At 59.1% G+C, this 27,930-nt stretch overlaps 1 protein-coding gene across 5 annotated transcripts; it reads left to right on the top strand.

The window, feature by feature from the left end:
• The first annotated feature begins 1,234 nt into the window (after positions 1-1,234).
• BLACAT1 (BLACAT1 overlapping LEMD1 locus) lies at positions 1,235-27,930 on the top strand. 5 transcript variants are annotated; one of them, XM_048328270.1, is made up of 3 exons: positions 1,235-1,326; positions 25,789-25,963; positions 26,268-27,930. In XM_048328270.1, exon 2 carries the CDS (start codon positions 25,829-25,831, stop codon positions 25,928-25,930), a length of 102 nt encoding a protein of 33 aa, XP_048184227.1. In that variant the 5' UTR covers positions 1,235-1,326; positions 25,789-25,828; the 3' UTR covers positions 25,931-25,963; positions 26,268-27,930. The 5 variants fall into 5 exon arrangements, with proteins under 5 accessions (XP_048184227.1, XP_048184224.1, XP_048184226.1 ...); XM_048328267.1 differs by lacking the exon at positions 1,235-1,326 and adding an exon at positions 9,832-11,200 and having other exon boundaries at positions 26,272-27,930; XM_048328269.1 differs by lacking the exon at positions 1,235-1,326 and adding an exon at positions 9,835-10,102.

The following is a 27,930-nucleotide window of genomic DNA, read 5'->3' as shown; positions in this document are numbered from 1 at the left end:
ACGGGACGGCAGCCCTGCGAAAAACCTGGATTCTCCCGCCGCTGCTGGTTGAAACATTTCACTTGGCGAATAGGTAGGCAGGGTTTGGAAAAGAGGGATAGCCAGGCTCCTCTTCGCGGGATCTCAGCTGCCACAACGTGGGAAGAGGCAGCTTTAAAGGCAGGCAGGACTCAGCTCCCGCTCGCCTGGCCGGGGCTCAAGCGAAGCGCCCGCCGTTAATGAGCAGGAAGTCGGGAGCGGTGGGATCGGGAAGCGCTTTGTTCAGCCCATACGGACACTTGGCACGCCGGGACCTACCGGGGGTTAATCAAAGGCCTGCTGGAGCTCCGTGAGGAACCTGCCAGTCGCCACACGAGCCGCCGTGCCGAGGAAATTAAAACTCAGGCACCATATGCCGCGCGGCCCCGGCAGGGAGCGGAGCGTCGGGAGCGGCGTCCGCATCTGCCCCGGGCAGGTGCGCTCCGGGCTGCGGGGGGGGTCAGCCCCCGCCATGAAGCGACTGCTTCGTGTTATCCCTGGTGGAGTTCATCCCCGGGATAACGCGAGTCCTGCCCGTGGAGTTCATCCCCCCGGGATAACGCGAGTCCTGCCCGTGGAGTTCATCCCCCGAGGATAACGCGAGTCCTGCCCGTGGAGTTCATCCCCCGGGGATAACGCGAGTCCTGCCCGTGGAGCTCATCGCTCCGGGGTAAAGGGACTCCTTTCCCCGGAGTTTATCCCCTGGGATAACGCGCTTCTTTTCCCCGGGGTTCATCCCCCCGGGGATAACAGGACTCCTTTCCCTGGGGTTCATCACACCGGGGTACAACAACTCCTTCCCCGGGGTTACCCCCTCAACGACGCCTCTACTTCCCAGGATTTATCCCCCTAGATAACGCCCCTCCTATCCCAGGATTTATCCCACTCAATAACACCCCTCCCTCCCGAGGGTTGTCCCCTCAATAACGCCCCTCCTTCCCAGGATTTATCCCCCTCACCCCGCGCCTCTTTCCCCAGGGTCACCCCCCTCAACCCCGCGCCTCCTTCCCCGCCTCGCCGGTCCCGAGGGGGCCCGGCCAGCGCCCGGGAGCCGAGGGGAGCCGAGGGGAAGGATGACACATGTTCAGCCCAACCCAGCGGCAGAGCAGCCGGCGAGGCAGAGCCAATGGCTGCTTTTCATGCTCAGCGGGTGCGTCCACCTCCACCCCCCCTCGAGCCCTTAAGTTGCAGCTTTTAACTCCCTCGGTGTGCAAAGCAGAGATGCTGCTCAGCGGGAACAGAAGGCAGAGCCCGCTGCCAGGTAGCCAGCATGGACCCTGAGCCCGCCAGGGCCGGCTGCTGAGACAGGTACGTGCCTTCCGAGGCAGGGAGCCCAGAGCAATCACATTTGGGATGCAAACTCGGAGCAGACTTTAATTTTCCGGCAGGGGGAATCATGGAAATCTGGCTCCCTCGGAATGATTCATCCCCCCCCTTCCCCAGCGCCGCCACCTCCCCTCCTCCGGCGTGCTCTCCCCGTCCCTCCCAGCACCGACACTTTGCTGCGGTCTCTCCATCTGGGAGCCTTCATTTTGCGGGGTCTCGGTGCTCCCTGAGTGTGACAAAATCGGGAATGGGGAGAGCAGCAGGGATGGGTGGTCTCCGCCGGCTGGGTGGGCTCCGGAGCCGGGGCACGGCCAGGTTGGTTCATTCCAGAGATCCCGGCTGGTGAATCCATCCCTGGGGAGCCAGACACGGCCAGGTTGGCTCGTTCCAGGGATCCCAGCTGGTGAATCCATCCCTGGGAGCCCTGCTCAGCTCACGGGAGGATCCAGGGGCTGCCCCAAACGGGAGCTTCTCCCTGACACGTGTCTGGCACTCGCCGGGGAGGGGCAGCGGTGAAACGGGGGCACGGCGGAGTTAAACTCCCCTCTCCGAGGGTTTAACGCTCAAAGAGGACCCTGACCCAGCGCTGGTTAATGTCACCTGTGTCCCCTGCCCTGGAGCGGTTTGGGGAAGGGGCAGGCAGAAGCCTGGCTCTGTTCCTGGTTGTGCAAAGCTCTTCGCTGTGCTGGGGGAGCTCCTCTCCTTCAGCTGCAGCGTATCCAAACTCCCGCTTGGAGGGTCCCAACACGCAGCTGGGAGGCACCAGAGGGAGGCGGAGGTGACACTGGTGCGACAAACCCCATGTCTGGTGGCAGAGGAAAGTGGCTCCTCTCTCGTTTCCCCGTGGGAGGTGTTTGGGGCTTGCTGCTCCCGGGATTTCGGTGTCATTTGCTCTCCCGGAGCTGTTTTCTCAGGCCTGTCAAGGGGAAACAGGGGAGCTGTGGGGATCCTGCAGGAGAATCTGTCTGCTGGGGAGCTTGGAAGAATTTTTGTGTTCTTGGGAAGAAGAGAGGAGCCGGCTGTGCACTCCCTGCACCCGGCTTTGCTCCGGACGGGAGCGGGGCAGGTGCTGGGCCAGGGCTGCCCTCGGCGCCCCCATTCCCCATTTCCACCCTCGGAGCTGATTCCTGTGTCTGTGTCTGTGCAAATGTTGTCCAACAAATCCTTCCTGGGGCTGATGCCATCAGGTGGCGCTTGGGAATAGGCAGCGTCGCCGCGGGAGTTTGGAGAGGGAGCACTTGTTGCTGTGAGCTGCACATGGCACCGGGAACGGCGACAGGGGACACCCAGAGCCCTGTGACACAGGAAACAGGGACACTCAGAGCCCTGTGACACAGGGAACAGGGACATGGGACACTCAGAGCCCTGTGACACAGGAAACAGGGACATGGGGCACACAGAGATCTGCACATGGCACTGGGAACGGGGCAGGGGACACCCAGGGCCCCTGGTCACCCCGTCTCACACCCCCCAAGGTGACACAAAAAGGGAGAGAGGACCTCCAGTGGCACTGGGAGGGATGTGCGGAGCAGGCAGAGCTGTGGACGTGGCAGGATGACCATGGAAAGCTTTTCCTCTCCGTTTTGGCACCGAAATCTTGATTTTAATTACAGCCCGTTTCAGATTTAGCCTTGTCTGGCGTGTGGCCTCAGCCCTGTCACCTCCCTGGCAGCTTTGTGCGAGTGGTTCCGTGTGACACAGGTCCGCAGAGGACCTGCCCCAGTTCCTGTGCAGCCTGGAGAGCTTTTGTCCTCTCGGGAGCACTTCCGTGGCCAGCCAGGGGTGCAGAGCAGAACGTTCCTCTCTTGTCCCATAAACCTCGTGTGGGGCTGCCCCAAGCCTTATAAAACCATCCTGAGCCATCCCAAAGGGCCGGGCAGGGCCGGGATTGGGAATCACCCATCCCAGGGCACTTGGTGAAGTTCCCCAGGAGAATCCAGACACAGCAAAGCAATTGCCAGGCCAGGAATGGCAGTGGGAACATGGAGTGAGGCACAGGTGCTGCCCAGACTCACCTGCTCCATGCCCAATCCCACCTCCATCCCCAATCCCACCTCCATCAACCCCTGGGGCTCGGGAACAGCGGCCAGGACTGAGGCAGCGGGACACTGCCCGGCCTGGCTCTGTCCGTAGGGAGCTACTCCCCACTTCCAGGGGTCAGCGAGGGTTTGTCACCCCCAGGACACCCCCAGGGCCCAGCCCAGCCCTCCTTCCCTCAAGGATCACCCTCCCACCGAGCTCAAAGCCCAGGCAGCCCGAGACGACAAAGAGCAGCATCGAAGCCGATCATGCCGAGGGACACAGGTTGTTCCCAGAGATCCCAAATCCAGTAACATTTTTGCAGCTTGGCTGGAGTGCCCAGGGAGAGCTGAGGAAGGAAAGAGCTGCTCAAACTAAAGCAAGAGCATCCACCTCAGGGTTTGCATCCAGATTCACTCAGCTGCACCTGCTGCAGCTTCACATGGGGACAAAAATCACGGGCTGGGTCCCAGCTCGGGGACAGGACAAGGAGCGGGGACTCGAGCACAGCCTGGCTCGGCTCCCGCGGCTCTCCAGGACTGCCAGGAGCTCATCCCGGGGCTGGCAGAGCTGCAGCGGTGCCCGGCCTCTCCGTGGAGCCGCGGCTTGCAGCAGCAGCAGCCCCGGCTCCGGCGCAGGGGAGCACGTCCCCTGTTAATCAGCATTTAATTAAAGGACATGCTGACATTTGGAAATCAGAAACAAGTCTCCTGTGTGGGCTGCCTCTCTCTGCCGCTCTCCTCTTCTCTGAATCACTCCCTGACATTTTGCCAGATTAGGATGTGACTCCCTCTCCCTCTCCCTCTCTCTCTTTCCCCTTCCTTATAAAAATAAATTGAAAAGGAGATGCGGAGCCACCGCTGCTCCTCAGGGAGACGACGGAGGGGACGGGGGAAAGCTCCCGTGATTCCTGGGGCTACAACGGTGGGGCGGGAGGGAAGGACAGGGATGGGAACACCCCAGGAGCGTGGCCCCAGGCTGGGGACAGGAGGGCTGAGCCCTGGCTGAGCTCACGGGGGGTCGCGACACCCCCGACCCCGCAGCCGGGGTACCCCCAGGCGGGACCCCTCTTTTCCCTCACCTTTAGACCCACCGGCCGCCCACGTGCAGCCCCCTGGTGCCCCTCAACCCCCCGCACAGGCCCCCCGTGTCTCCCCGTGTCCCTCCGTGTCCCCCCTGTGTCCCCCCGTATTCCCCCGCGTCCCTCCGTGTCCCCTCCGTGTCTCCCCCAGTGTCCCCCCCGTGTGTCCCCTTTTCCTCCGGCGCGGCAGAGCCGGGCCGGGCTCCGTGGGCCCGGGGGTCCCTTCCCCGTCCGGCCCGAGGTCCTGGGGGTCCCCTGGCTCGTCCCCCTGCCCATCCCCGCAACCCCCCTGCCTCCCACACCTTCTGCCGCGCTGAAACGGGGCCAGCGAGTCTGTTCAGCTGCTCGCCCATCCCCGAGCTGGGAAATGCAAACAGCAGCGAGCGCCGGGGGAGGGGGGGACTGGGGGGAACCCTCAGCGTTCGCTTCCCCTCGGCTGCTCATTTCAAACCTTCTTTCAAGCAGAAATTACTCCCATTAATCAGGAGCGGGAATGTGTTCGCAGCCCTGCAGATTTGGCAGCGCGGAATCAAATTCCATCAGGAGCAGCGGGAGGACGGGAGCGCTGCTCCGCTGCGCGCGGCCCGGCAGAGCCATTGCCCCGGGGAAATCGGAGCCCAGAGCTCCCCGAAATTCATCTCCCCTTTAAAAAATGCCAGGAGATCTCCATGACAAACGAGCGCGAACGGAGGCAAACGCCCAGCGCGTCCCGCCAGGCTGGAGCTGCCCCAGGGCCGACAGCTGCAGGGACAGGGACGCGGCACCACCAGGATCGGGGTCCCCAGAGTGACAATTCAGCTGCTGGGACAGTGGAGAGGAGCAGAACTTGAACAGATCGTTCATTAAAAGCTGACAGAAAGGAGGGGTGGGAGTGTTGTCCCAAATTGGCGTCCTCACCCCGCAGAAGTTGATCCACACACAGGGCTGGGGTGTTTGAGTTATTCGCTGTTGTCTGCAGAAAGGGTTTGGGGTGGTCACCCAAACCCTGCCATGATCCCGGAATCCCAGACTGGTTTGGGTGGGAAGGGACCTTAAAGCTCATCCAGTTCCACCTCCCCCACCTTCCCCTATCCCAGGCTCCTCCAAACCCTGTCCAACCTGGCCTTGGACACTTCCAGGGATCCAGGGGCAGCCACAGCTGCTCTGGGCACCCTGTGCCACCCTCACAGGGCACAATTCCTTCCCTGTATCCACCCTAAACTTCTCCTCTGTCAGGGGAGCCCCTCTCCTGCTCCCAGCAGTGCCGGGAGCTCGGAGCTGTCCCCACCTCCTGCCAGCACTCTCAGAGGTGCCCTGGGACAACCAGGAGCACCCTGGACAAGCCCAGCGAGGCAGAGCCGGGGCTGTGGGGCAGCAGCAGGTGCTGGCACTGCTGGCACAGCACGGCAGAGAGGGGCAGGGGGCTCTGGGGGTCCTGGCTGGCCGCGGAGCTGGGCGCAGCTGCCGCAGCTGCCGCAGCCCTCCCTGCTCTGATAGAGGAGCTGCCGCTGCCGCTCCGAGGTGATTGCTCCTTTATTGGCTTATTTTTAGTTGCGTGGCCGCGTTGGGAGCGAGATGGATGGGGCTTGTCTCGCCTGCTGAGAGACTTTTGTTGCAGCAGGAGCCCGGGCACGAGGCGTGGAAACGGCCCTGGGGGAGCTTCCCAGGGCAGGGGGGATCACCAGAGCCCCGTTCCCACCCCGGGAAAGGTCTGCAGGGTGGGCATGGAGGGGTCATGCCAGGCCTGAGGTCGGTTTGAGGGCTGCCTGCTGCCGGGCGGTTGCCCCAACCAGGCACCCCCAGTTGTGGTTGCTTCCAGCATCTCCCGGTAAAACCCAAAGACCCCAAATCCAAATTCCATGTCCAAAGGTGTGGTGGTCAGGGACGTGTCTGCCCTGAGGGTCTCCCATTCCAGGGTCTGTCCTCTCTCTGGTGGTTCTCAGGAGCAACCGGACAGTGGGAATGCTGCTGGCCTGGGAAGGGCTGATCCCTGGAGCTCCCCTGCAGGTGCCTTGCTCTGTGTGGGAGCTCTGATTGGAGCTGGCTTCGCAATCGGAGCGGGGTTGTGTGACTGCAACTGGGCAAAGAAGGCTTTCCTGGGTGATTTTTTGTTCCCTGAACAACTCCTTCCTGCGGGGTTTTGCGGCAGGAGATTTGTTCTGTTGCCTGCAGATTTGATGGCAAAGGAAAACCCCCGGGGAGCCGGATGAGAAAAAGCGTGAACTCCTTTCAAAACCCAAGCGTGTGTGGACAGCCCGGGGCAATAATTGGGTGTGTCTGTGTCCCCTCAGCCCCCTGGGGACCCAAAGTGGTGCCTGGCATGTCCCGTGCCCGCCCTGGTTGTGCAGCTCCTCCCGGCCTGGCGGGAGCTGTGGGCAGCCAGGCCAAGGGAATATTGATTGGTTTTACAGCGGAACCTGACAGAGCCTATTCCAGGGATGTAATGAAGACGGATGATCCCGTCCTCTCGCCCTGGTGCTGTGGGGAAAAGGGAAATTATTCGCTGCATCCTGGAGGGAGACTCCACAGCCGTCCATCCCTCGCTCCTGCGCCTCATCTCGCTCCCGCTGGTTCTCCCTTCTTTCCACCCTCATGGATCTCTGCCTTCCCAGCTCCCAGCGCTCCAGTCTCTCATCCCAGTGCATGGATCTGGTGCTCAGGGGCTGGTCCAGACCATTGGGGTGAAGATGTCGCTGCTGGGATGAGCTGGGAGAGGAGTTGTTGTGGATGGAATTTCTTTTCCCAGGGTGGAGAGCTCTCCCACTCCAGAGTCGTGTTATGGACAGCCATAAAAATGAGTTAAAATGGTCAGGGTTTAAAAGAGAAAAAGGAACTTCACCTACGATCAGGTTTTTATTTCTCTTGTGGCATTTACCCTTCAGGACTGGTGTTTTCAGGCTTTTCTCAGCAAACAAAAGAGTGGGAAATGCTGAAGTGTTCTTAGGTCAGAGCTGAGAATCCTCCAGGATCACAGGGCTGGGGGAAGAAAGAGGAAAAACCCAGCTCCTGGAATGCACGAGGTGTGAAATCCCGAGGAATTTCAAAGGAAACATCCCTGCTACACCTCCAGGAATCTGAGGAGTCTCATCGCTCCATCAGATCGAAATCTCTTCACAGGCCTGGCATTCCAGGGATCCTCTGGAGCCCAGGGATCCTCCCGCAGCTCCCGCACTTCCAGCCGAGCTCCATCCTGGGAAAACACTCAGCGAACTTCTTCTAAAACCGTGTTTTGACACTCGGAGCCTGCTAAGGGATCTCTGCTGTTCCCATCAACATCCCGAGCTCCATCCAGCCAAATTCTTGGAAGAGGACGAATAAACTCTTGTCAAACCAAGGGGGAAATCCTCCTGCAGCAAACACACGGCGCTTTCCCGGCCTCGTGAGCCCACTTGGATATTCATGGCACAGCAATTACTCCTTTTCCTCAGCTCAGGGAACGAATTTCATCAGTAATTCATCACCGCCGTGAGAGGAGAACTGGGCACGGCTCCGGAGAGGAGAGGAAACCACAGCGCCCCGTAATTCTGAATTAAATACCCCAAGAATGAGGCACCGCAGGCACCTGCCTGCCCATCACGGGATGCAAAATCACAACAACGAACATTTTGGCGGCCTGGGGGACATTTTTGGGGTGGGGTGATTTGGGGGAAGAGCTTTGGGGGCAATCCCCAGGTCGCCAGGAGCGCGTGCCGGCGTTCCGCAGCCACCTTTTCCTGCTGCTCGCTGGCGAGTTCGGCTGAAAACATCTGGCAAAGTTGAGCACCCGGGGCGAGGGGAAGTCGCTGCTCGTGGCAGGCCAGGCTGACAGTTCCTGTGAGATCAACGCCGCCGGCGTCATTCCTTGGTGAAAGCTCCCTCACAAAGGCAAGGAATGGAAGCAAATCTTACATGACACATTTATTTTTGTCGTCTATTTATTAGCTCAGAGCAAAAGTCCTGCTGCGCTGCATTATGGGGGATTATGCAAATGAGGGACATCAAGACAATTAAAAAAAAGCCCAAGTGAGCACAATGTCAGAGCGGAGCAGATGCTGGGAGACGGCTCAGCCCTCCCTGACCGCTCCTGGCCTGCCTGGACTTCCTGCTCCGGCAATCCCGTGCCCAGATCCAACATTGTCCCCCCAGTCCCAATGCTCCTGGCTTGTTGGACAACCCCAGCAGCTCATTAGGCCCAACAGTTAATGAGATGCCCAGCACATCAAGGGGGATTCATCAGTTGTGCCATCCCTGTTTAGGGGAAGGATGCGCAGGATGGACCCTGCTCCATCCTCCCCCCATCCCGCGCCTCACCCACACCCCTGCAGCCAAAATTAATGGCTAAAATTTGGATTTTTGGAGTTATTGAGAGGGCAGAGAGCAGGAGGGGTCCTTGCCCCCCTCCGGGGACCTCCCGTGTCCCCAGGGCAGAGCAGCCCCGCACCCGCTGTCCCGGCTCGGGGTGAGGTAATGCCGTGCTCAGGCGGCTCGGGCGCTGCCACGGGAGGAGGATCTGGCTCCCGAGCCCGGCTAAATCCCCACTGAATCCCTCGTTGTTCCACTGACAGCCCGGGATTTGGGAGAGCTGAGGTGCAGGGACAGCAACGAGCCGCGGAAAGGACCAGCCAAAAAAAAAAAAGGTCCCAAATCCGACTTGTCTTTGCTTTGCCAAGCCCCGGAGGACTCGGGATGCGCGTTTGGGGTTTAATCCTGTCTGAACCCCTCTGGTTGGAGACGGAGGTGCTTAAGGCAGCTGAGGCGTAGGTCGAGAGCTGCACCCAGGGACAGCTCCTGCCCCAGCAGCTCCTGGAAGTGGGAAAACGCCGTTTTCCCCCAAAAGCCCCTGGAAGAGCGCGGGCAGTGCTTGCAGACAGGGAAAGGCGCAGGGAAAGCCGCTTCCATCCTCACCCCGCTAATTAGACTCATTAGGGGAGGAATGCTGCCTCCGATTCCGAGCTAGCCCAGCTATTTTTAATTCCCCTGCCTGCTCAAAGCGCGCACCGGAGACCTCGGGTGGGCTTTTTTTTCCCGGAAAAGGGGATTTCTCCCCCCAGGTCAGAGGCTCTTTTGTGTCTGCTCGGCTGCGAGACGGGGCCGGAGACAAAGCAGGAAGGAGGAAAGCGGGAGAGAAGCGAGCCGGGAAGAGCCGGGAGAGCCGTGGAGAGCCGGGAGAGCCGGGGAGAGACAAGGAGAGGCGGCATCGCTGCCCGGGGCGGGGGGCAGCGGGGTCCGTGCCCCGGGTACCGCATCGGCCGTGCGGGGAATGGGAAACTGCCGGGGATGCGCGGCTCCGGCGGCGAGAGATGGAGAGCCAGGAGATAATTTATGCACCAGCTCGGCTCGGGGTTGCGGGCGGCCCGGCCCCAGCCGGGTGGGAGGGAGGGAGGCCTCTCCCCATCGCCCCTTCACCCGCCCCCTCCCGCCCCGCAGCCACACACAGCCTCACAATCCCCTTTACAATTAGGAAGACACCTATTCAGCACCGCTCGGGCAGCGCCGGGGCTTTTGTTCCTTCTCTTCTCCGCCGGCCGAGCTCTCCCCGGTGCCTCCGCTCGGCTCCGAGCAGCGCTCGGCGCCTCCTGAAGTTGCTTTGCAGGATCCCCCCCCCCAAAAAAAAGAATCGCTGGAGTCCCGCGGGTGAGGCTGCGGGAGGAGAGAGGAGGGGGGAAGAAAAGCAGGAGAAAAAAAAAAGGAGGAAAAAAAGTAAGACGGCGTTTTTTTCTCTCGCTTTCTTTGTCTGGAGCGTTGCCTGCAGGAGCTGCGTGCGTGAGGGCGAGTGGGGGCACCGGGGGAACGCTCAGCCCGCGGTGGGATCGGCGCTGAGCACACGCGGAGCACCCGCAGGCACCTGCATCCCCCCGCTCCCGGCTGCCTTTCCTGGGCAGCATCCCCGGGGATGCCAGCCTGGAGCATCCCAAAGCGATCCGAGCCCTCAGTCTGTGCCGAGAACGTGGGAATATATGGATTTAATTCTCCTGGCGGTGTTGTAGCCGAAGGGTGGCTGTGGCTTGCTGCGGCTCTGTTCTTGTGGAGGTAGCTGGTGAGCTTGGGGAAAAATTAAATTGGCTTTGTTTTGGGTGAGAATAATCCCGAGCTGGTGAAAATTCATCTCTGTGTGAATATCTGTGAGGTGTGTGTGTATATTCATGCTACATCCCCATTATTTATGTTGACAGAGAATTACATGCAACACATGTTAAGGCAGTTATCAGTTAATTACACGTGAGCTCGTTAACGGTTGGGTTCCGCCGGGGCTGGAATGGGTGCTCCCGTACCCGAATTTACGTTTTAAGTTTTTCGTCTCTCCCAGGTGAGGCGGGGGGTTCGCAGGACTGGGCTCTGCGTGCGTGCGAACGCTTTGGCATTGTTTATAGCGGGAACAAACCCCACGGAGCCTCTGCCTGCTGCAGAAGGTGCGTCTTGCTTTCTGAAGGGCAGAGAGCCGATCTGCCGCTGCCTGCGCCTGGCTGGATATCCCCGGATCCTGGAAGGATGCGGGAGGAAGTGGCCGGCAGGGCTGGGGGTGCTGCTGGAGCCGCATCCCAGCGATTCCTTCCTCCGGCTGCAAACTTGCAGCTCCAAGCCCCGAGCTGGAAGAGGGAGAGGGAGAGGGAGAAGGAGAGGGAGAGGGAGAGGGAGGCTCTCCGGGTCCTCTCCGATGAGGTAATCCCAAAGAAAGATAAGGGAAGCAGCTCGTGTATCAACCTGAGCGGTGATGTCAGCCAGAAGAAAGCAGATTAAGGACTTGGAGAGAGGAATTGCCGCGATTTTGGTGTCACCTGATTGCTGCTGTTCGTTCAGGTGTGTTGTGGTGCCGAAAACGAGGGGGTCCTGAGAGGTCTGGGTAGCCCAGATGGGTCCCAGTGGCTCGTGCAGGGATTTGGGGGCTGGTGTGGGGGCTCTGTGCATGTGGTGTGGCGGTGCCCGGTGCTCTCACGCGTCTGGACTGCAAGACCCGCTCAGGAAAATGAGGATTTTTTCCCTGCCAGCAGCTCCAGTGCCACTGAGGAGAGGGGAGGGGGACAGAAGCCCTGGGCCCCTCTCTGATGAGCGGGCTGGGAGTGCCCAGAGGGTCTCAGACAATGTCCCCTCCTGGTTTTTGTGTGTCCCCAGGGAGCAGTGGCAGACCTGCAGCAGCAGCAGGGCTGGGTGGGAGCAGGGCTGGGCTGGCTCCAGGCAGGGACAGCAGGCTCAGGGACAGGGGTGGGACACCCTCACACTGCCCCTATGGGTGTCCCCGTGGGGCTGGGCCACGCTGCAGGTGTGGCTGTCCCTTGGGAGGGGACAGTGAGCCCCCAGTGCCCTGCCCAGGGGGGGGCAAGTAGGGAAGGGACCGGCTCCGGAGCGGCAAAGGGACACCGGCTCCAGGTGAATTCCTGCTCGTGCTGAGAGGTGCCACGTTGTGTCACGAGTCAGCAGAACAGGAGGAATAGCTGGGGACAGGGAACAACAGGGAGCAACAGGGAATAATGGGGAATAACAGGGAATAACGGGGAATAACAGGGAGCAACAGGGCCGGCAGTGGCCCCACATCTGCCTCCCCTTGGACCCAACACGGAAGATGCCCCCAGCACTCCGGCTGCCCAACAGCCTCTAGGATGGCCCTGCTCCCTCTCCAGGGGCTACTCCATGTGCTGCCTCATTCCAGTCCCACATTTCCTACACGCATCCCTTGCCTGTTGCACTGAGCTGCCCAAGACCTGGGGTCAGCCTGAGCTCGGCTGTCAGGACCTTCCCTTTGCTCAGCACAACCCTGAAACCCCAAACCCAGAGCAAACCTGGCCCCTCAGCACCCAGACAGGGTCTCTCAAACCCTGGGAGAGCAGGAAAAGCTGCGTGAGGCTTGACACCCTCTGCCACTTCAGCTGTCCAGAGCACCAGTGCAAGAAAGGTTCTGGAGCCTCCCTTTTCCATGGGAGATGTTCCTATAAAGGCAAAAAGTCATCATGACTTGGAGAACGAGGGATCCCTCACCAGGGACCAGCCCCTGAAGCACCCAGCGTGGCTCAGGGGCAGCTCCCCCATTCCTGCCAGGGCCAGGCCATCGACCCCTCATCCCCGACGGAACCAGACCACCAACCCCTCATCCCCGATGGAACCAGACCATCAACCCCTCATCCCTGCCAGGGCCAGACCATCGAGCCTGATCCAGATCCAGACCACTGACCCCGCATCCCTGCCAGATCCAGACCACTGACTCGCCACAACTGATGGAACCAGACCATCAGTCCCCCATCCCTGCCTGATCCAAGCCACTGAGCCTGATCCAGATCCAGGCCATCAAGCTCCAATCCCTGCCTGATCCAAACCATCCCTCACCAGCCCTGCAGCTGCTCCAGCAAATCGAGACAGATTCCCCCCCAGCTCCTGCGGCATCTCCTGCCTCGCAGCCCAGACTTAATTACAGCTGGGGCTGCAGGAGCTGAGATATCTGTGACCAGGAAGGTGCTAAAAGGCCCAGGAGGATCTTGTTAGCGAGGGCCTTACCTGGATTCCCAAGCTGCTGTTGCCGTCTCCTAATGGGCTCCATGGAAAAATTGATGGTGAGGGAGCAGGAGCAGATCTGGGTCATTATCTCGTCCCTTCCCTCTCTGCCTCTCCCATCCTTCCACCTGGAAATAAATCCAGAGGAATCGGTGCTCTGCAAAGGGCAGTGGGGCTGAGCAGAGGGATTTGGGCTGTGACCTGGGGCACACAAGTCACGATTTTGGGATCCTGGGGCCTCTCCAAGGGTCGGTTCCCTGCTCAGGATGGATTTGTTGGTTTGCAGAGCACCGAGGGGTCAAACAGAAATGAATTTACCCTGAATTATCCCAGCAAGCTGAGAAACGAAATCATTTAGGGTTGGAGGATACTTTGCTCGGTACAAAGAAAAACCTTTCGCTGCATTTCCCGTCACCTAAAATAGTCGTTTGGGGGAGAGGGAAGGAGGGCTGGAAGCGGCGTGCTGCTCCAGATGGAAAAGTGGGAAGGAGAGGTTGCAGCTCCTCCAGGCTGGTGTTGTGCCTGAAGCTGAGTGGCACAAACGAACTGGAGACACAAAATATCCCTCCTGGCCCAAAACTGTCCCAGGGGGAACATTCCTGCAACCTCGGGCACCCATGGAAAAGCCACTCCTGTGGGACTGCCCGGTGTGGGGACAGCGCTGTCCCCTCAGCACCTCTCCAGCCCCACTTTTCATACACAAATCCGATTCAGGGAAAGCCTGGAATGCCCACTGGAAAAGGGAAACATCTCCTGGGCTGCCAGGGGGCAACACCTGCGCTCCTGGAGAGGGGTGGGCAGGAGCATCCCAACGGGAATGAAGCGAAGTGCAAAAGCAGCCAGGAATGAAAGATCTCTCTTCCCTCCTCCAAACAAACCGGAGCAGTTCCACACTGGATTCTGTGCCCTGGAAGGAGCCCGTGGCTGTGTGTGCACCTGGAAAACCAGGAGCAGTTTGGCCCTTCCCAAAGTGGTTTTCCATGGCTGCATCCCGGGGAAGGGAGCCGGGCTCTGCCTGTGATGCTGCAGCTCTGCCTGCGCTGCTGCCATGGCTGCTGTGGCTGCAAACAGGGATTTATGGAGCTCATTTTCCTGGAATGCCTCCATAAAGGTGTTGGAGATGCTGTGGTCTCACCCTCAGCTCCGCAGGGAAGCAGGGGAGCTCTGCTCTCCCGAGCTTTGCAGGATCTGGGCCGTTCCTCAGCTTCCCTGGTCCCTCCCCTCCCTGCTTTTTATTCCTGGAAGATTTATCAGGAATTCTGCAAAGATTTGGGTTCTGTTCAAGCAGCTTTCAGTAGAAAATCAGGTGGTGATGAGGAAGCTGATTAAAACCCATAAATAACCCCGGAATCACCCCGTCCATGGGATGCACAGGTGACAGACAACCGGCGCACCTTCAGCTGCACCACAAATGTTCCGGAGCCTCCCTTTTCCTTGGGAGATGTTCCCATGAAGCCATAAAGTCCGGGCATAATGACTCGGAGAACGAGGTAAGGGCTGGGAAATGACATTGTTACAATGACGAATATTCTCTAAATCCCCAATCCATGATCCCGGGCGCCTCGGAAATGTGATTAGGAGATCTAATCTGGCTGTGCTGGAGCCACTTGGCAAGACAGTTTGCAAATGGATCGTTGCCCAAATTCTGACTCCCAAACTCCCCAAAATTCTGAGGGTTGATGTTTAAAAATCCACCAGGAATCAGGGCCTGATGGGGCACGAGCCAGTTTGGGCCTGGGGAGGGGGAGCTGCAGCTGATCTCCCAAAAGAGAGGCTGAGTCTGCCTCCATGGGGATGCAACTGGTGTGGATCTCTGTGGGAAACACGATGTTCCCGGCTCTGCTCTGGAGTGTCCATCCATCTGTCTGTCCATCTGTCCATCCCAGTTCTCGGGGGGTTTTATTTGTGTCCACCCCACGGCGGGGACACAAACAGGCTCTGCACATGTCCCGGGCTCTCCCCACACCTGGGAGCTGGGAAAAGCAGGAATGCGCCTCGGGAATGGTGCTGGGAGCCCTTGGCTCCATGGAGGATCCCTCCCATGTTCTAATTCCGGGTGCCCTCATTTTGGGCGCTGCCGTGTGGTCACCCCAGGGGCCTCCCTGCTCCAGAGGCGATTCCCACATGAGCCCCTCTGGGTGCTGTGGGAGCTGCCAGGATTTCTGCAAATGAGCTGGAGAGGCAGGAGGGAGTGAGATTTCCAAAGGCACTCGAGCGCTTTTGGGAAACTGCGATGGTTTCTGGGCAGGTTGTCAGAGCATCCCATGGGACTGGCAAAACCGGGATAAGCCCCCAGTGCCCCTGGATCCACAGGGAGAGAGGCAGGGACCTGCTGAAGGCAGCAGAGCACTTTTTAAAGCACCGATCCGAGCGCTGAGAGTCTCCAAGGTGCGTTTGATGCCTCTTCCCAGGACTTCCAGGCGCATCCCGCCGGGAGTGTGGTTCCAGAGCTTGTGCTGTTCAAGCATTGGCATTTTTGGGGCAACTTGGCTGGGTTGAAAGCTGCGGGGTTTTTGTGAGAGTCCCCAAGCTCCCCCCGCGCCGTCGCCACCTCCGAACCTGCCCCAACCTCCCCCACCTCCCCCAAAGGAGCGCCTGGGACGAGGAGCACGGGGGAGGCTTTGAGCGTATCCAAGATACAGCGGATTTGGGCACCCTGTCAAATGTTCTCATTGTCTGACCCTTGTCCACACGCCAGTAAAACCCTTTGGGAAATTCCCCCTCCACCCAGCGCACCGGCTTTAATTACAGGAGAGGAATGCGCGGCGCAGAGCGCGGCTCCTCCCGCCCCTACGCTCGGCTGAGCACCGCGCCGACCCCCGAAAGTTTGGGATCTGCGAGGATGGAGGGGTTTGGGGGGGGGTTGCAGAGGAAAGGCAGAGAGGGAGGACAGGAGTGGGGTGAGCGGCGGGTGCGTGATGCCGGCGGGACATTTCCCGACGCCGCGGTGACGAGCGGGGGTTTGTCCCCGCCGTGCCGCGCTGGCAGCGGTGCCCGAGCAGCAGGACATGAGTAATGCCCATCCCACCGGGGGAGGGAGATCAAAGCACCGGAGCAGATACAAGAGGTTTCTGCTTCACAGACCAGAGCGGCTGCAGTTCAATAGCGCCTTTGTTAGCGGCCCTCCGGAGCCAGGGATGGAGAAATACCTGACCCCGCTCCCTCCCTCCCTCTCTCCCTCCCTCCTTCCCCGCTTCCCTCCCTCCCTCCGCTCCCAGCCCCTCGCGGCACAACCACCCCAGCCATGTGCCCGCGCAGCTCGGGGGTGCTGCGGTGGCAACAAGAGAAAGGTTGGGGGGTCCAAAAGAGCCTCAGAGCAGCGGGGTGACCCCCCCCCCTCCAAGCAGCGCTGGGCACCCCCAGCCCCGGGCATCCCCGCGGGGACCGGGGGAAGGAGAGGACGGTGATGCCAGCCCTGTCCCCGCCATGCCAGCCCTGTCCCCGCTGGCACCGGGCCCTTCCCGCGGAGACGGTGCCACTCTGCCAAAGGTGAGCTCAGCGCGCTCGGCCGGCGGCTCCGGGCAGTCCTGGGGTCCCTGCGGCGTGGAGAGGGGATGGTGGCGCTGGGATGGACACGTGTCCTCGCGCTGCCATGCTGGGGACAGCAGCCTGTGCCCTGCCAGGTGCCACCTCCGTGGGAAGGCCTTGGGTGCCACAGGGCCACGTCCCAAAGAGCCGCGAAGGACAAATTGACAGACTCGCCCCCCGCACGATGGGACTGGGGCTGATCCATGGGGATTAGGGCTGATCCATGGGGATTAGGGGTGGGTGGGTGCAGGGATCCATGTGGGGCTCCTGGCGTGCACCCCATAGCTGGGGGCTTTCCCAAAAGCTCTTCCCAGAGCAGCACCTGCTCCCAAGGATGGAATTTTGGGATCAAGTGACGCTCTGGAATAGCTCCATGTTTTGGGATACCAGGAGGGGACACCGTCCTGGGGAGGGGCTGGAGGGGACTGTGGCCGTGTCACAGGTGGGGGGCACGGTGGCCCTTTCCCCTCACCATTCATGGGAAATAAAAGAGGGAAAACCTTGGGAAAATGCCAGTTCAGAGCCACCCTGCGCTCCAGGAGTTCGATTTGTAGGTCAAAGTCGTGCTCTTTTCTACTGCAAACCACAGCAAAATCCCTCCCTGCCTCCCGTCCTGGCGGCTGGGGCGTTTGAGAACCGGGATTTCCCAGGGATTCTGGGGAGTCTCCCACCCTGACCTCATCAGCCCCTGGCAATTAACAGCCGCTGATGAACGAGCCGAGCCGTGTCCTGGCAGGGGGAGGGAGCAAAGGCGGAGGCCAGAGCATTCCCAGGGACAACCTGCGCAGCTCTGGTGCCACCCAAGGAGCTCCCCCAGGTGCCGAGAGGCTTTTCCTGAAGAATCAGGGCCGTGTCCAGCTCTCGGCAGAGCTTCTGCCCCCTGAAACGCATCCCCTTGTCCCGAGCGCCTGTTTTGTGGGTCCGGAGACGGAAACTCCCCCGAAAAGGCCCGGGGGGGCGAGGGGGGAAGCGGCGGCGGGGGAAGCGAGCAGGAGGAGGGTTGGCAGCCAGACCTTTCTTTGGGCCTTTGTCTGAGCCCACAAAGGCGGCTCTGTTGGATGAACCTGGCCGAGCACCCGCCGCCCCTGCAGCCAGGTGAGCTCTGGGGGCAGCGGGGCCACCACGGGGTTCAGATCCCGGTCCTGCTCAGCCACCCCGGGCAATCCCCTGGTGGCCCTACAGGTCAGATTTTCCAAAGAGCTGCGCGGCAGGCTGCGGCTGCACCCCAAGGTGAGTGCTTCTCCCCAAAAATGGGATTTATGCCACGGGCTCCAGCAGCTCCTGCTCGGAGAAGGATGCTGGATCTGCAGGTGGAAATTTGTGCTGCTCCATTTGCAGCCAGAGCGGCCGCCTGGGTTTTAACTCCAGGTTTGTCGGGTTCATTGGGATTCTGGGAAGCAGCACAGATGAGAGGATGCCAGGTGCTGACGGGGATGAGGTGGAGCCGTGGCCAGGACACCGGGTGAGGGGAAATCAACCATTCCATGGCTGCTCCCGGGGCACGCTGCAATTAATTCTGGCCATGGCACCGTGGCTTTTAAGCTGTCCCTGCAATCCCAGCTCCTCACAGCATCCAGGATGCGGGGTCCTCCTCTGGGGTCAGCTCCCTGCTGAGAGAGGGGAGCATTCCAGGCTGGGATTGCTCCTTCCTGAGCCCTGGGTAACCCAGGAGAAGCCACCCCGTGGCGCTGAGGGGGGTTTGGGGTGGGAACTCATCCTGGTTTTGGGGTTGTGGGGGAACCCACTCTGTTTTTGGGGCTGAGCTCCTGCTGGTCACAAGGAGGGAGGACAACTTAGCCCAAAGAGTCACTTTTTTCCCCCATTCTCCTTTCCCTTCTCCCTCCCCTTTTCCCAAAGACTGCTGGCTTGTCCAGGGTAAGCCCTCTGCTGTGGTCTATGGCTTTTTATTCCTATGTGATTGCTTTCCCGAACTCATGTAGGGCGAAAAGCCATGGGCTACACAGAGGAGGGACTCCACCTTCCAGGCACCTCCGCACCGACTCCCCGAGCCCCTCTCGAGCCACTCAAATTTGTTTGGGGCCAAACACCGAGTGAAAGGGGGCATTGAAGCCTTGCAGGGCCTGAGCCAGAGGGATGGGGTAGAGGGAGGGGAGACAAAAGGGGCCGGGGATGGTGGGGCCGGCCCCATTCAGCGGCGGCGAGGGAGCCGATTTTCTTTGGGATGGAGCTTTTCTTGCATGGTTCAAAGAGTCCCCACCTGCATCCCGGGGGACAAAAGCGCCGGGAAGAGGCCAAGGGCATTTCCAAGGTCATTTCCAAGGGTGAATGGCATTTTCCAGGTGCTGGCAGCAGCCCTGTGCTCCCCTGAGAAGGGGGTTCAGGGAAGTTTGGGCACCTCCAGCCCCGTCTCCTACCACAGAGCTGGGGCCACCCAGTTTGTCCCCACAGCTCCCAGGAGGTCGTGGCCTGGCCGGGGTCATGAGGGTGGTGAGGGGAGGTGGTGGCCAGGGGCATGTGAGGAGGATGGGTTTAGTTATAGGGCAGGGTTTGGCAAATTGGGACTTCTGAAATGTGCAAAGGTGAAGTTTGCTGGAGCCATGGGGCGGAAGAGGAGGGGGGTGCTGCAGATCCCACTGCCATGAACCCCATTCCTGCAGATCCCATCCCACCAACCCCATTCCTGCAGATCCCACGGCTTCAGATCCCATTCCTGCAGATCCCACGGCTTCAGATCCCATTCCTGCAGATCCCACCCCACAGACTCCACTCCCACAGGCCCCATCCCGTTCCTGCAGCCCCCACCACCTCCACAACCACCCCAACAACCTCGTGGGGTTCCACCCTCTCTCGCAGAGCAGGAAACGAGCAATTTCTCCCTCCTTCAGTTTTTTCTTTTCTCACTTCCTGAGCTTTGACTCATTTGGGTGTCAGCCTTTCAAGTTTATTTCACCAGCCTGGAATGCATCCTTAAAAATAATAGTCCTTGGAAAAAAACAAAAAAAAAAGGGGGAAAAAGCTGAGGTTCAGCTGTAATCCCATGACTCAAGGAGGTGTGGAAGGAAGAAAATGGTGAAATCCCATGAGTTCCGACAATGAAAGCGGGAGAGCTGGCACATAAATCATCCAAACCAAACACCATCCGTCAAAATGAAAGGAATTAAGCCAATCTCGCCGGGCTGTTTTAATTATTTTTTAATGAGGATTTGCTCATTCAGAAAATTCACCCGTGACAATGCCTGCCCCGAGCCATTCACGCCGGGCAGAGGGACACGCTTGGCTTGGCCCCTCCGCCCCCGCCCCGGGGCTGCTCCAGACCGGGAATGGGAGCCTGGAATGAGGGTGCCGAGGCAGGGAGAGCAGGGCCAAGGAACCCAAACGTCCCCCGTTTTTGCCATTTTGCTTTGTTGCGACCCAAAGTGTTGTGGTGGGGAAGGAAAATCCTCTCGGGATGGTCCCCGCTGTCACCACGAGGATTCCTGGAATGGTTTGGTGGGAAGAGACCTTAAAGCTCATCCCATTCCATGGGCAAGGACACTTCCCACTGTCCCAGGGTGCTCCAAGCCCTGTCCAGCCTGGCCTTGGACACCTCCAGGGATGGGACAGCCCCAAACACCGGCCCCTGTGGATATTTCCATGCCTACCATGGGCACAGCAGCTCCAGGCAGGAATATCGGCAGCCTGTCTGCGCTCCCGGATCCCGCAGCCTCGGGAATGGCTGTCACTGCCTTTCATTGGATTGATTTTCCTTTAGCAAGGCACGGATGAGGCTGGAAAGGAACGGAGGGAGCACGGCCAGTTGTGTGCAGCTGGGGGGAGGAAACGGGCTGGGCACGCTGGTGGGGGTGGCTGGTGGTCAGCAGCCAAGCCTGGCAACTTTGTGCCCAATCTCCTGGTGTTTTTTGCCAGCCCCAGCCCCCCCAGGGCTTTAACAGAGAGATTTGGAGAGATCTGAGTCGAGGTTTTCAGTCAGGGGCTCGCAGGAGCCCCATCCCACAGATCCCACTGCCATGGACCCCATTCCTGCAGACCCCATCCCACAGACCCCATTCCTGCTGACCCCATCCCACAGACCCCATTCCTGCTGACCCCATCCCACAGACCCCATTCCTGCTGATCCCATCCCACAGACCCCATCCCGCAGGTCATGTCCCACAGACCCCATCCCACAGACCCCATTCCTGCTGATCCCATCCCACAGACCCCATCCCGCAGGTCATGTCCCACAGACCCCATCCCACAGACTCCATTCCTGCTGACCCCATCCCACAGACCCCATTCCTGCTGATCGCACCCCACAGACCCCATTCCTGCTGATCGCACCCCACAGACCCCATTCTTGCTGATCCCATCCCACAGACCCCATCCCGCAGGTCATGTCCCACAGACCCCATCCCACAGACCCCATTCCTGCTGATCCCATCCCACAGACCCCATTCCTGCCGATCGCACCCCACAGACCCCATCCAGATCTGGGTCCCCCGAGCGCCCCCTGAGCGTTCCCATGAAAGCGCTGCCGAGCAGAAAACCTTGGCAGAGCCCCTTGGAAAAGCTCCATCGTTCCGAGGAGGAGCTGCCAGCGCCAGGCGAGCTCCCAGCCCGGCTGGCATCACCTCTCGGGCACCTTTCGATTGGCGCGGCTCCGCCCGCACGGCTCCGAGCGCTGCCCGCGGCCAGGGCAGGGCTGGGCCACATCCGCGGCTGCCCCGGCTGATGAAACATTCACGGCAGGGCGGAAGAAAGCGGGATCGGGTGGGAATTTTCAAAGCATCTTCGCGAATTCGGCTGGTTCTGAACAGGCGCCCGGCGGACTCCCAGTTCATCCCAGCGCTGGGCTGAAAGGAGCTGGAGGAGGAGCGGCTCCGAGCCATTCTCGGGTAGTTCTGTGCCCAAAAACACCCGGCAAAGGCAAATTCTGGAGCAGCTGGACCCCTCCAGCACTCGCTGGTCCTTCCTGAGCTCGCAGGAGTGATGGTGGAGAGCAGGACAAGCACTAATTACAGATAATGAGTGAGGGAGGCATCCCCCGGCCGGGCTCCTGCCGGGCTCTGGGTGTGGAGCATCCCAAAACCGGGCGAGGCACGGGCTTGTCCTGCCTGGAGTGGGAATTACAGCCTCGTGTCCCGGCACGGAGCCCCTGCGCTGCCACATCAGCCCCTGGGCATCCCTGGGGGGCACCAGCCCAAATTCTGGCTCAGGAATGTGCAGGGACAGGGCGCCAGCTCCCAAATTCCGCCGTGGATTGGGATGGGCAATGCAGGGAAGCAGCAGCACCTCCCTGCTGGGTCACCCAGCCCCGCGGCTGCCGGTGCCAGGGGATAAATTGGCGGAAGCGTGCCAATTATGAATATTTTAATTACAGCCAGATGATAATGAACCGAAAAGCTGAGTTTTTTAATCAAAGCTGTGGCAGCACCCGGCCCTGTGGGACACCCAGCACCCTCCCTGGGAGGGTTGGTGCTCACATGGGATCTTCCAGGCAGGGAATGATGCTCAGCAGGAGCCTGGGTGGGTTTGAAGCTCAACCCTGGCTCGGGATGCCTGGAGAGGAGGAACCAGGACGTGAAAATCCACATTAAATCCCAAATCCTCGACCCAAGCCATGCCTGGGTTTGATCCATGCCTGGATGTGAGGTGTTATTGTTGGATATTTTGCCTCAGAGGGTTCAGTTCCTCGAGTGCTGATCTCACCCCAAATCCAGGCGTTTGGGAAAGCTGGGGAGCTGGAGGAAGGTTTGCACTGACAATTCACCGGCGGGACAAAAAGAAACGAGACTAAAAGGACACAAATCCTGGAATTATTTACCCAGCTCTGCCCTGGCTGGGGAATTACGGCTGCACCAGTTGTGCACCTTCTTCTTCTTCTTCCTCCTCCTCCTCCTCCCGGCTGCCTGGGAATGGTTATTTAGGAACTGGTGAGGCCACCGGTGCTGAGTCAGCCCCGAGCTAATGAACACCCCGGCTGCCCATTTGAAATTTATTGCACCTATTAATTACAACCATTAGCTGCAGCCAGTGAAATTTTTATAATGAGGACCCTGGCGACTTTGCCTTGCTAGCAGCAAATTAACTGTGTGGGGGGAAAGAATCAATGGGATCAGCAGACTTTACAGAAGCGATGTTTTAATTAGCGATTCTCTGCAAACATGCCAGGCAACATCTTCTCCCTTCATTATCTCCCCTTAAAGGGATGGTGCTGCTTTTCAGGTGGGTTTTATCCCCTCCTCTGGCTCCTCTGTTGTTGGGTTTTTAAAGCTCTGCTGCTCATTAGGGAAGCAGCTTTGAAGTGGAGTTTGGCTTAGGACTGGTTGTAAGCAGAGAAGTGTCCGAGGGGTTTTTTTTGGGGATTAATTAAAAAGCCAGGCTAGAAAATAGTGAGTTTGAAAGCTTGGCTGGAAAAATGCTAAATTGGATGGATTTTGAGGCTGGGAGGAGGAGGATGAGGAGTGTGAGAAAGGGGTTGCGTCCACACAGGGAGAGGATGCCCCAACAGAGAGTTCTGGGATGCAGGAGCTGAACTTTGGATGCTGAAAAGCCAAAAGGAACAAGAATCCCAGGCAAAGGTCCGTACGTGGAGCATCCCCATCACCCAGAGAAGTCCAGGATTCAGGAGGGAATTCCTGCAAGCCCCAGCTGTGGCTCTTCCAAGGGTGTTTTCCTCAGTGGCTTTTAGAAAGCCAGGCTGGTGATCCCCAAATCATCAGTCCTTCCTAAAAATCGTGGCTGTGGGTATGGATGGACTGGTTATCACGAAAGGCAAATGAAATGAGATTTTTTTTTTCTCCATTTCATCACAATTCAATTCCATTCGGCTCCCTGCAAAAAGTACAGCCCCGATTTCCATTGCAAATGATCTCCTTTCCCGAGGAAAGCGCCCGGCACGCCGGCGGCAAAGGCAGCTCTGAAATCCGAGGGTTCAAACGCAAAACTTGTTGTTTTTTCCAACCGATTCGCTAAAAAGTCAACTCAAGGGTGTCTCCCAGAAGTAGGAGAGCTGAGGGAGAGGGAGGAAAATCAGCTGGAATGAAAGATCCTGGTGCCTGAGCATCCCAACCCGGGGGCTGGCGGCCACTGGTGTCACCTGGGAGTGTCCCTGCAGTGTGGCTGTGCCGAGCCATCCCTGCTCTCCTTCCCTCCTAAACCTGCTCCTAGTGCCAGGAGCTTTCCCGGATGCCCAGCAAATCCCAGGGAAATGGGAATTGCTGGGTTAAGGAACAGACTCGGTCCAGCTGCTTCAGAAAGATATTTTTCCGGGCTCAGGAAAGTGACATTATTAAAGTGAGCATGCTGATTGCAGACAGCTCCCAATTCATCACTGTGACAGTGACAAACACGGCCCGCGGTGATGCAGTTGACTAAAGAGAATTCTCCAGCTTTACATTTTTAATGCTCCGCGCATTTTCTCGGCTGCAGCTGAGTTTTATCCCGAGGATCTTCTCCCTTGAATGGAAAGGGCAGCGCGGGGCTGGGGTGCCTGCCCGGCCCTTGCAAATCAGCCAGGGCTTCTGTCAGCGCTGCCCGAGCCAGTCCATTTAATTTTTTTAATTATTCCTTGCTCCTCCAGGATCCCTTTTTCCACCTTTTCAAGAGGAACAGGAGCGTCGGCCTCAGCTGGGCTGCCTCCATTCTCCGGGGCTCATTCATCATTGTCCCCTGCCTGAATGGGAGGCAGAGGGTCAGCCTGAAAAGCCCGCGCGCTACAAGCCCCTCTAAATATCTCAATAGGTCCCTAATGGGGTCCCAGCCAGACCCCCCAGGCTCTCGGGGTGGTTTTGTGTCTGCAAGGAGGGGGGGGACGGGCACAGGGGGATGTGAGGTGGCACAGGGCACCCCTGGGGACCACCCTGGGAGGTCTGGGAGGGGGGGTTGGTTATTCTGGACAGCGTTAAACACCCCCGGAGCAAGGAAAGCATCGGCCAGACCGGGGTTGGGCAGCGCTGGAGCAGCCCCCACAGCTTTCCCTGTTCCCCCCTTCCCTTCCCCGCTCCAGCTGGAGCCGCGCGTTCCCGGGAGGCCGCGGGGGTGGGAGGTGAGCGGCCCCCCCGGCCCCCGCGGGCCCCCCGGCCCCAGCCGCTCCCTCCGAATTCCCATCCCGGCGCTGGCGAACACAAAAAGCGGCCGCACAAAGAGGGGACGCCGGGACCCGCCGCGGTGCGGGAAAGCCATTCAGAGCGGGGCGCTCATTAGAGGGGCGGCCGTGGGGATTTGTGAGCTCCAGAGGTGGCCTGATTGAATTTGGGAGCCCCCAGACAGGTACCCAGATGGCCGCGGACGGCAGGAGGGAATTAAAGGGGATGTTTCAGGCTTTGTGCTGCAGCTGGGCCCCTTGGAAAGAGGGAGAAGGGGAAGGCGGGGATGTGGCATCGCCCCCCGGCGCTGTCACCGCTGTCACCGACGGGGCTCCACCTGCTCTGGCTGCTTCATTTCCTCCCACCTGGCCCTGCTGGGAATTAGGGCTGCTCCAAACTCTGACAGGGTTGTGGGATGGGGAGCCCCAAACAGTGCCCCAAACCCTGCGAGCTCATGCCCAGTTCACGGAGGGTAAACTGAGGCTCCGAGTGCTCCCTGTCCGTGCTGGTGTTGATGGGAACTGATCCCAAATCCAGACTCCCCCTGGGCACCAGCACTGCCCCTTCTGGGGCAAAACCATCTGCAAACTGCACAGGGTTATCCAGGGAAGCTTCCACCCCTGGCAGTGTCCAAGGCCAGGCTGGACGGGGCTTGGAGTACCCTGGGGCGGTGGAAGGTGTCCCTGCCCATGGCAGGAGTGGCACTGGGTGGGCTTTAAGGTCACTTCCAACCCAAACCAGTCTGGGATTCTGTGATTTGATGAAAAGCTCAGAATTCAAGCAGGGAGCGAGTGAAGATTTCCCTTCAGACAGCATTTCTGTGAGGATTTGTTATTTATTTAAAACCCCCCAGCCTTGCATTTGCATAATTACATTTTGCAGCTGTTGGGCCGTGGCGTGGGCTGGGCTTTGGGGCATTATTTTATCTGCTGGAAAACGGACACAAAGAGAGGGAATTCGGTCCCAGCTGAGCCCCTTTGTGCCGGCACCGCCGGTGCTGCCCCTGTGCCGGGGTAACCCCAGGGATCCTCAGCTCCACGGGCACCGGGAGCTGCTCCCTGCTGGCCAGAGAGGGGCTGGGGGCGAGTTTGGGTCTCCACGGGTTTGGCGGGGTGGGGAATTTGGGAGAGAGTGGCAGGGAAAGGGAAAGGGAAAGAGGAAAGGGGAAAGGGGAAAGGGGAAGGGGAAAGGGGAAGGGAGAGGGAGAGGGACTGAAGATGGATGAGATGTGTCCCGCTCCAGGGTGATGTCCCAGTTTTACGTCCCAGATTTGGGGCTCTGCTCTCCACCCTCCCTCCTGCCCGTGCACTCCCAGCTGCCGCCCTGACTCCTCTCCCTGTCCCCATCCAGGTCTCCCGGGGTCGCTCCCGAGCCTCTCCTGCTCCGGGGGATGCCCCAGTTCACCTTCGCCTGTTTCTGTGGCCTCCACGGCTTCTGCAAGATGAAGAGGAAGAAGGAAGAGGCCAGCGGGGGGCAGGAGACGGCCGTGTGAGGAGCAGCCCGGGACCCCATTCCTGTCCCCTGGGTACGCCGGGACTGCCGGGGGGACAGCGGGTGCCTCCTTCTCGTCACCTCCCCGGCGGTGTCACCTCTGCCTGCCCTGTCTGGGGGGGTCTCGGGGGGCTCAGGGGCTGATCCAAAGTGTCCGGGATGGTGCTGGGCAGAGAAGGGGAGCTGAGCAATCAGGGGCTGGGGGAGCACGGGGGGAGCTGCTTCATCCGCTCGTTCATCCCACAGGTTCTCCATTTATCCCACGGATTCTCTCATTTATCCCAGATTCTCTCATTTATTGCAGATTCTCTCATTTCCTCTCCCCTCCCTCTCCCCAGGAAGGCCAGGGAAGAGCCAAAGCCCAGGAATGACCTCGCCGAGGATGTCACCCAGGTCCTGGTGCTGGAATTGTCCTGGTGAATGAGGGATCCTGGTGCTGGAAGGGTCCTGGTGGATAAGGGATCCTGGTGCTGGAGGGATCCTGGTGCTGGAAGGGTCCTGGTGGATAAGGGATCCTGGTGCTGGAGGGATCCTGGTGCTGGAGGGATCCTGCCCGGCCCCGGGCACTCAGCTGGAAGGCCACGAGCAGCGGCTGCAGGAGGAAAGCCAGGGGAAAGCTGCAGCCTGAGCTCCTCATCCTCTACCACCTTCCTAAAGCTTCTGCTGGAGATGGGAAAAAGGAGCTGAATATCACCCTGGAGATCCTGAGGCAGACATTCCCCAGCAGGACAGAATTCCAGCCCGCTCCACCTGGAGCACTGGACTCACCACGGGCCCTGCTTGCTCCAGGCAGGGCAATTCCTGCATCCAAGGAATGGATCCTGCAGCCAAGAGAAAAAAACCCCAAACAACAACAACAAAAAAACCCTTTAAAATTTTTTTTCCCCAGAAATCACCTGGTCAAAGCTGTCCTTTCTCCCTGCCGTGGGCAGGATTTTCTTCCAGCTGCTTCCAGTCTTCCTATGGTCCAAAATAGTTTGCGGCTGCCCCAAAACTCGGCGTTTTTCCAAATGTTATTGCAAGGACAGGGCCCAGGCAGCTCCAGGTGGGCCCAGGGAAGCTCCCGTTGCTTTGGGAAAATGCTGACTTTGTCTGCTCCTATTTTTGCACATCAGCAGATCCTCCCGAATTCCACCTTGGCATCCCCAGCGCTGCCCTTGGCGAGGACCTTCGGGATCAGCTCTGGGCCAAACAAAAATCCGAGGAAGTTGGCGGAACTCACAGGGCATTTCCTGAATGTAACTTCGTTTTTGCACAAGGATTCCTGGTGGCCACACGAGCAATACATTTAAAGACTTCATTTGGGGTTAATCTGGAGTTTATCACAAGTGTAAAGATGAGGGTGGAATTCCAGCCTTGTTTTCTTCCAGGATAAATCCAGAGGGACAGCCTGACACCGAGATACGTAGAAAAATATTAATTATGCAGAAATGACCTTGGACTGGCTCCCAACCCCCAGATTTTTCCTGTTTCTCCAGGTTTTTTCCTATGCAAGAACACACAAAAAAACCAGCAAAACCAAAGCCAGCCTCATAGCAGGTCCTGACTCCACAAAGCCCTACTTAAACCTGAGGCTTTGCTTCGGGATTTTGCTCCACCCCATCAATTTTCCTGATTCCAGCCTGCATCGATCCCTGGAAAAGAAGGAAAGGCACAGAACCATCCTCGAGCCTCTCCCTCCTGCTCCCTGACACGGATCAAAGAATTTAATCTCTTTTTATTGTCTTTTTTTTTTCTTTTTTTAAATCCCAGCTGCCCGGATTTCATCGGGAAGGGACTCCTGAGATGTTCCTCGGGAATCTCCCGGCCCCAGGAGCCATAGGAATCCGTACTGTACATTTATTTTTGGGGGGGTTGGGTTTTTTTGGGGGGGGGGGGGAGAAAATAACCGTGGCGTTTGTAAATAAGCACGGGCGTCTTCCACGCACAGAGCAGAGCGCTTCCTATCGGAATTCCTATGCCAGAGGAAGAAATAAATAAACAAACCAATTAATTAATTAA

The sequence above is a fragment of the Corvus hawaiiensis genome, chromosome 24 (assembly GCF_020740725.1).
Source record: "Corvus hawaiiensis isolate bCorHaw1 chromosome 24, bCorHaw1.pri.cur, whole genome shotgun sequence".
In the NCBI taxonomy this organism is placed as follows: Eukaryota; Metazoa; Chordata; class Aves; order Passeriformes; family Corvidae; genus Corvus; species Corvus hawaiiensis.
This window is presented reverse-complemented; position numbering and strand designations above follow the sequence as displayed.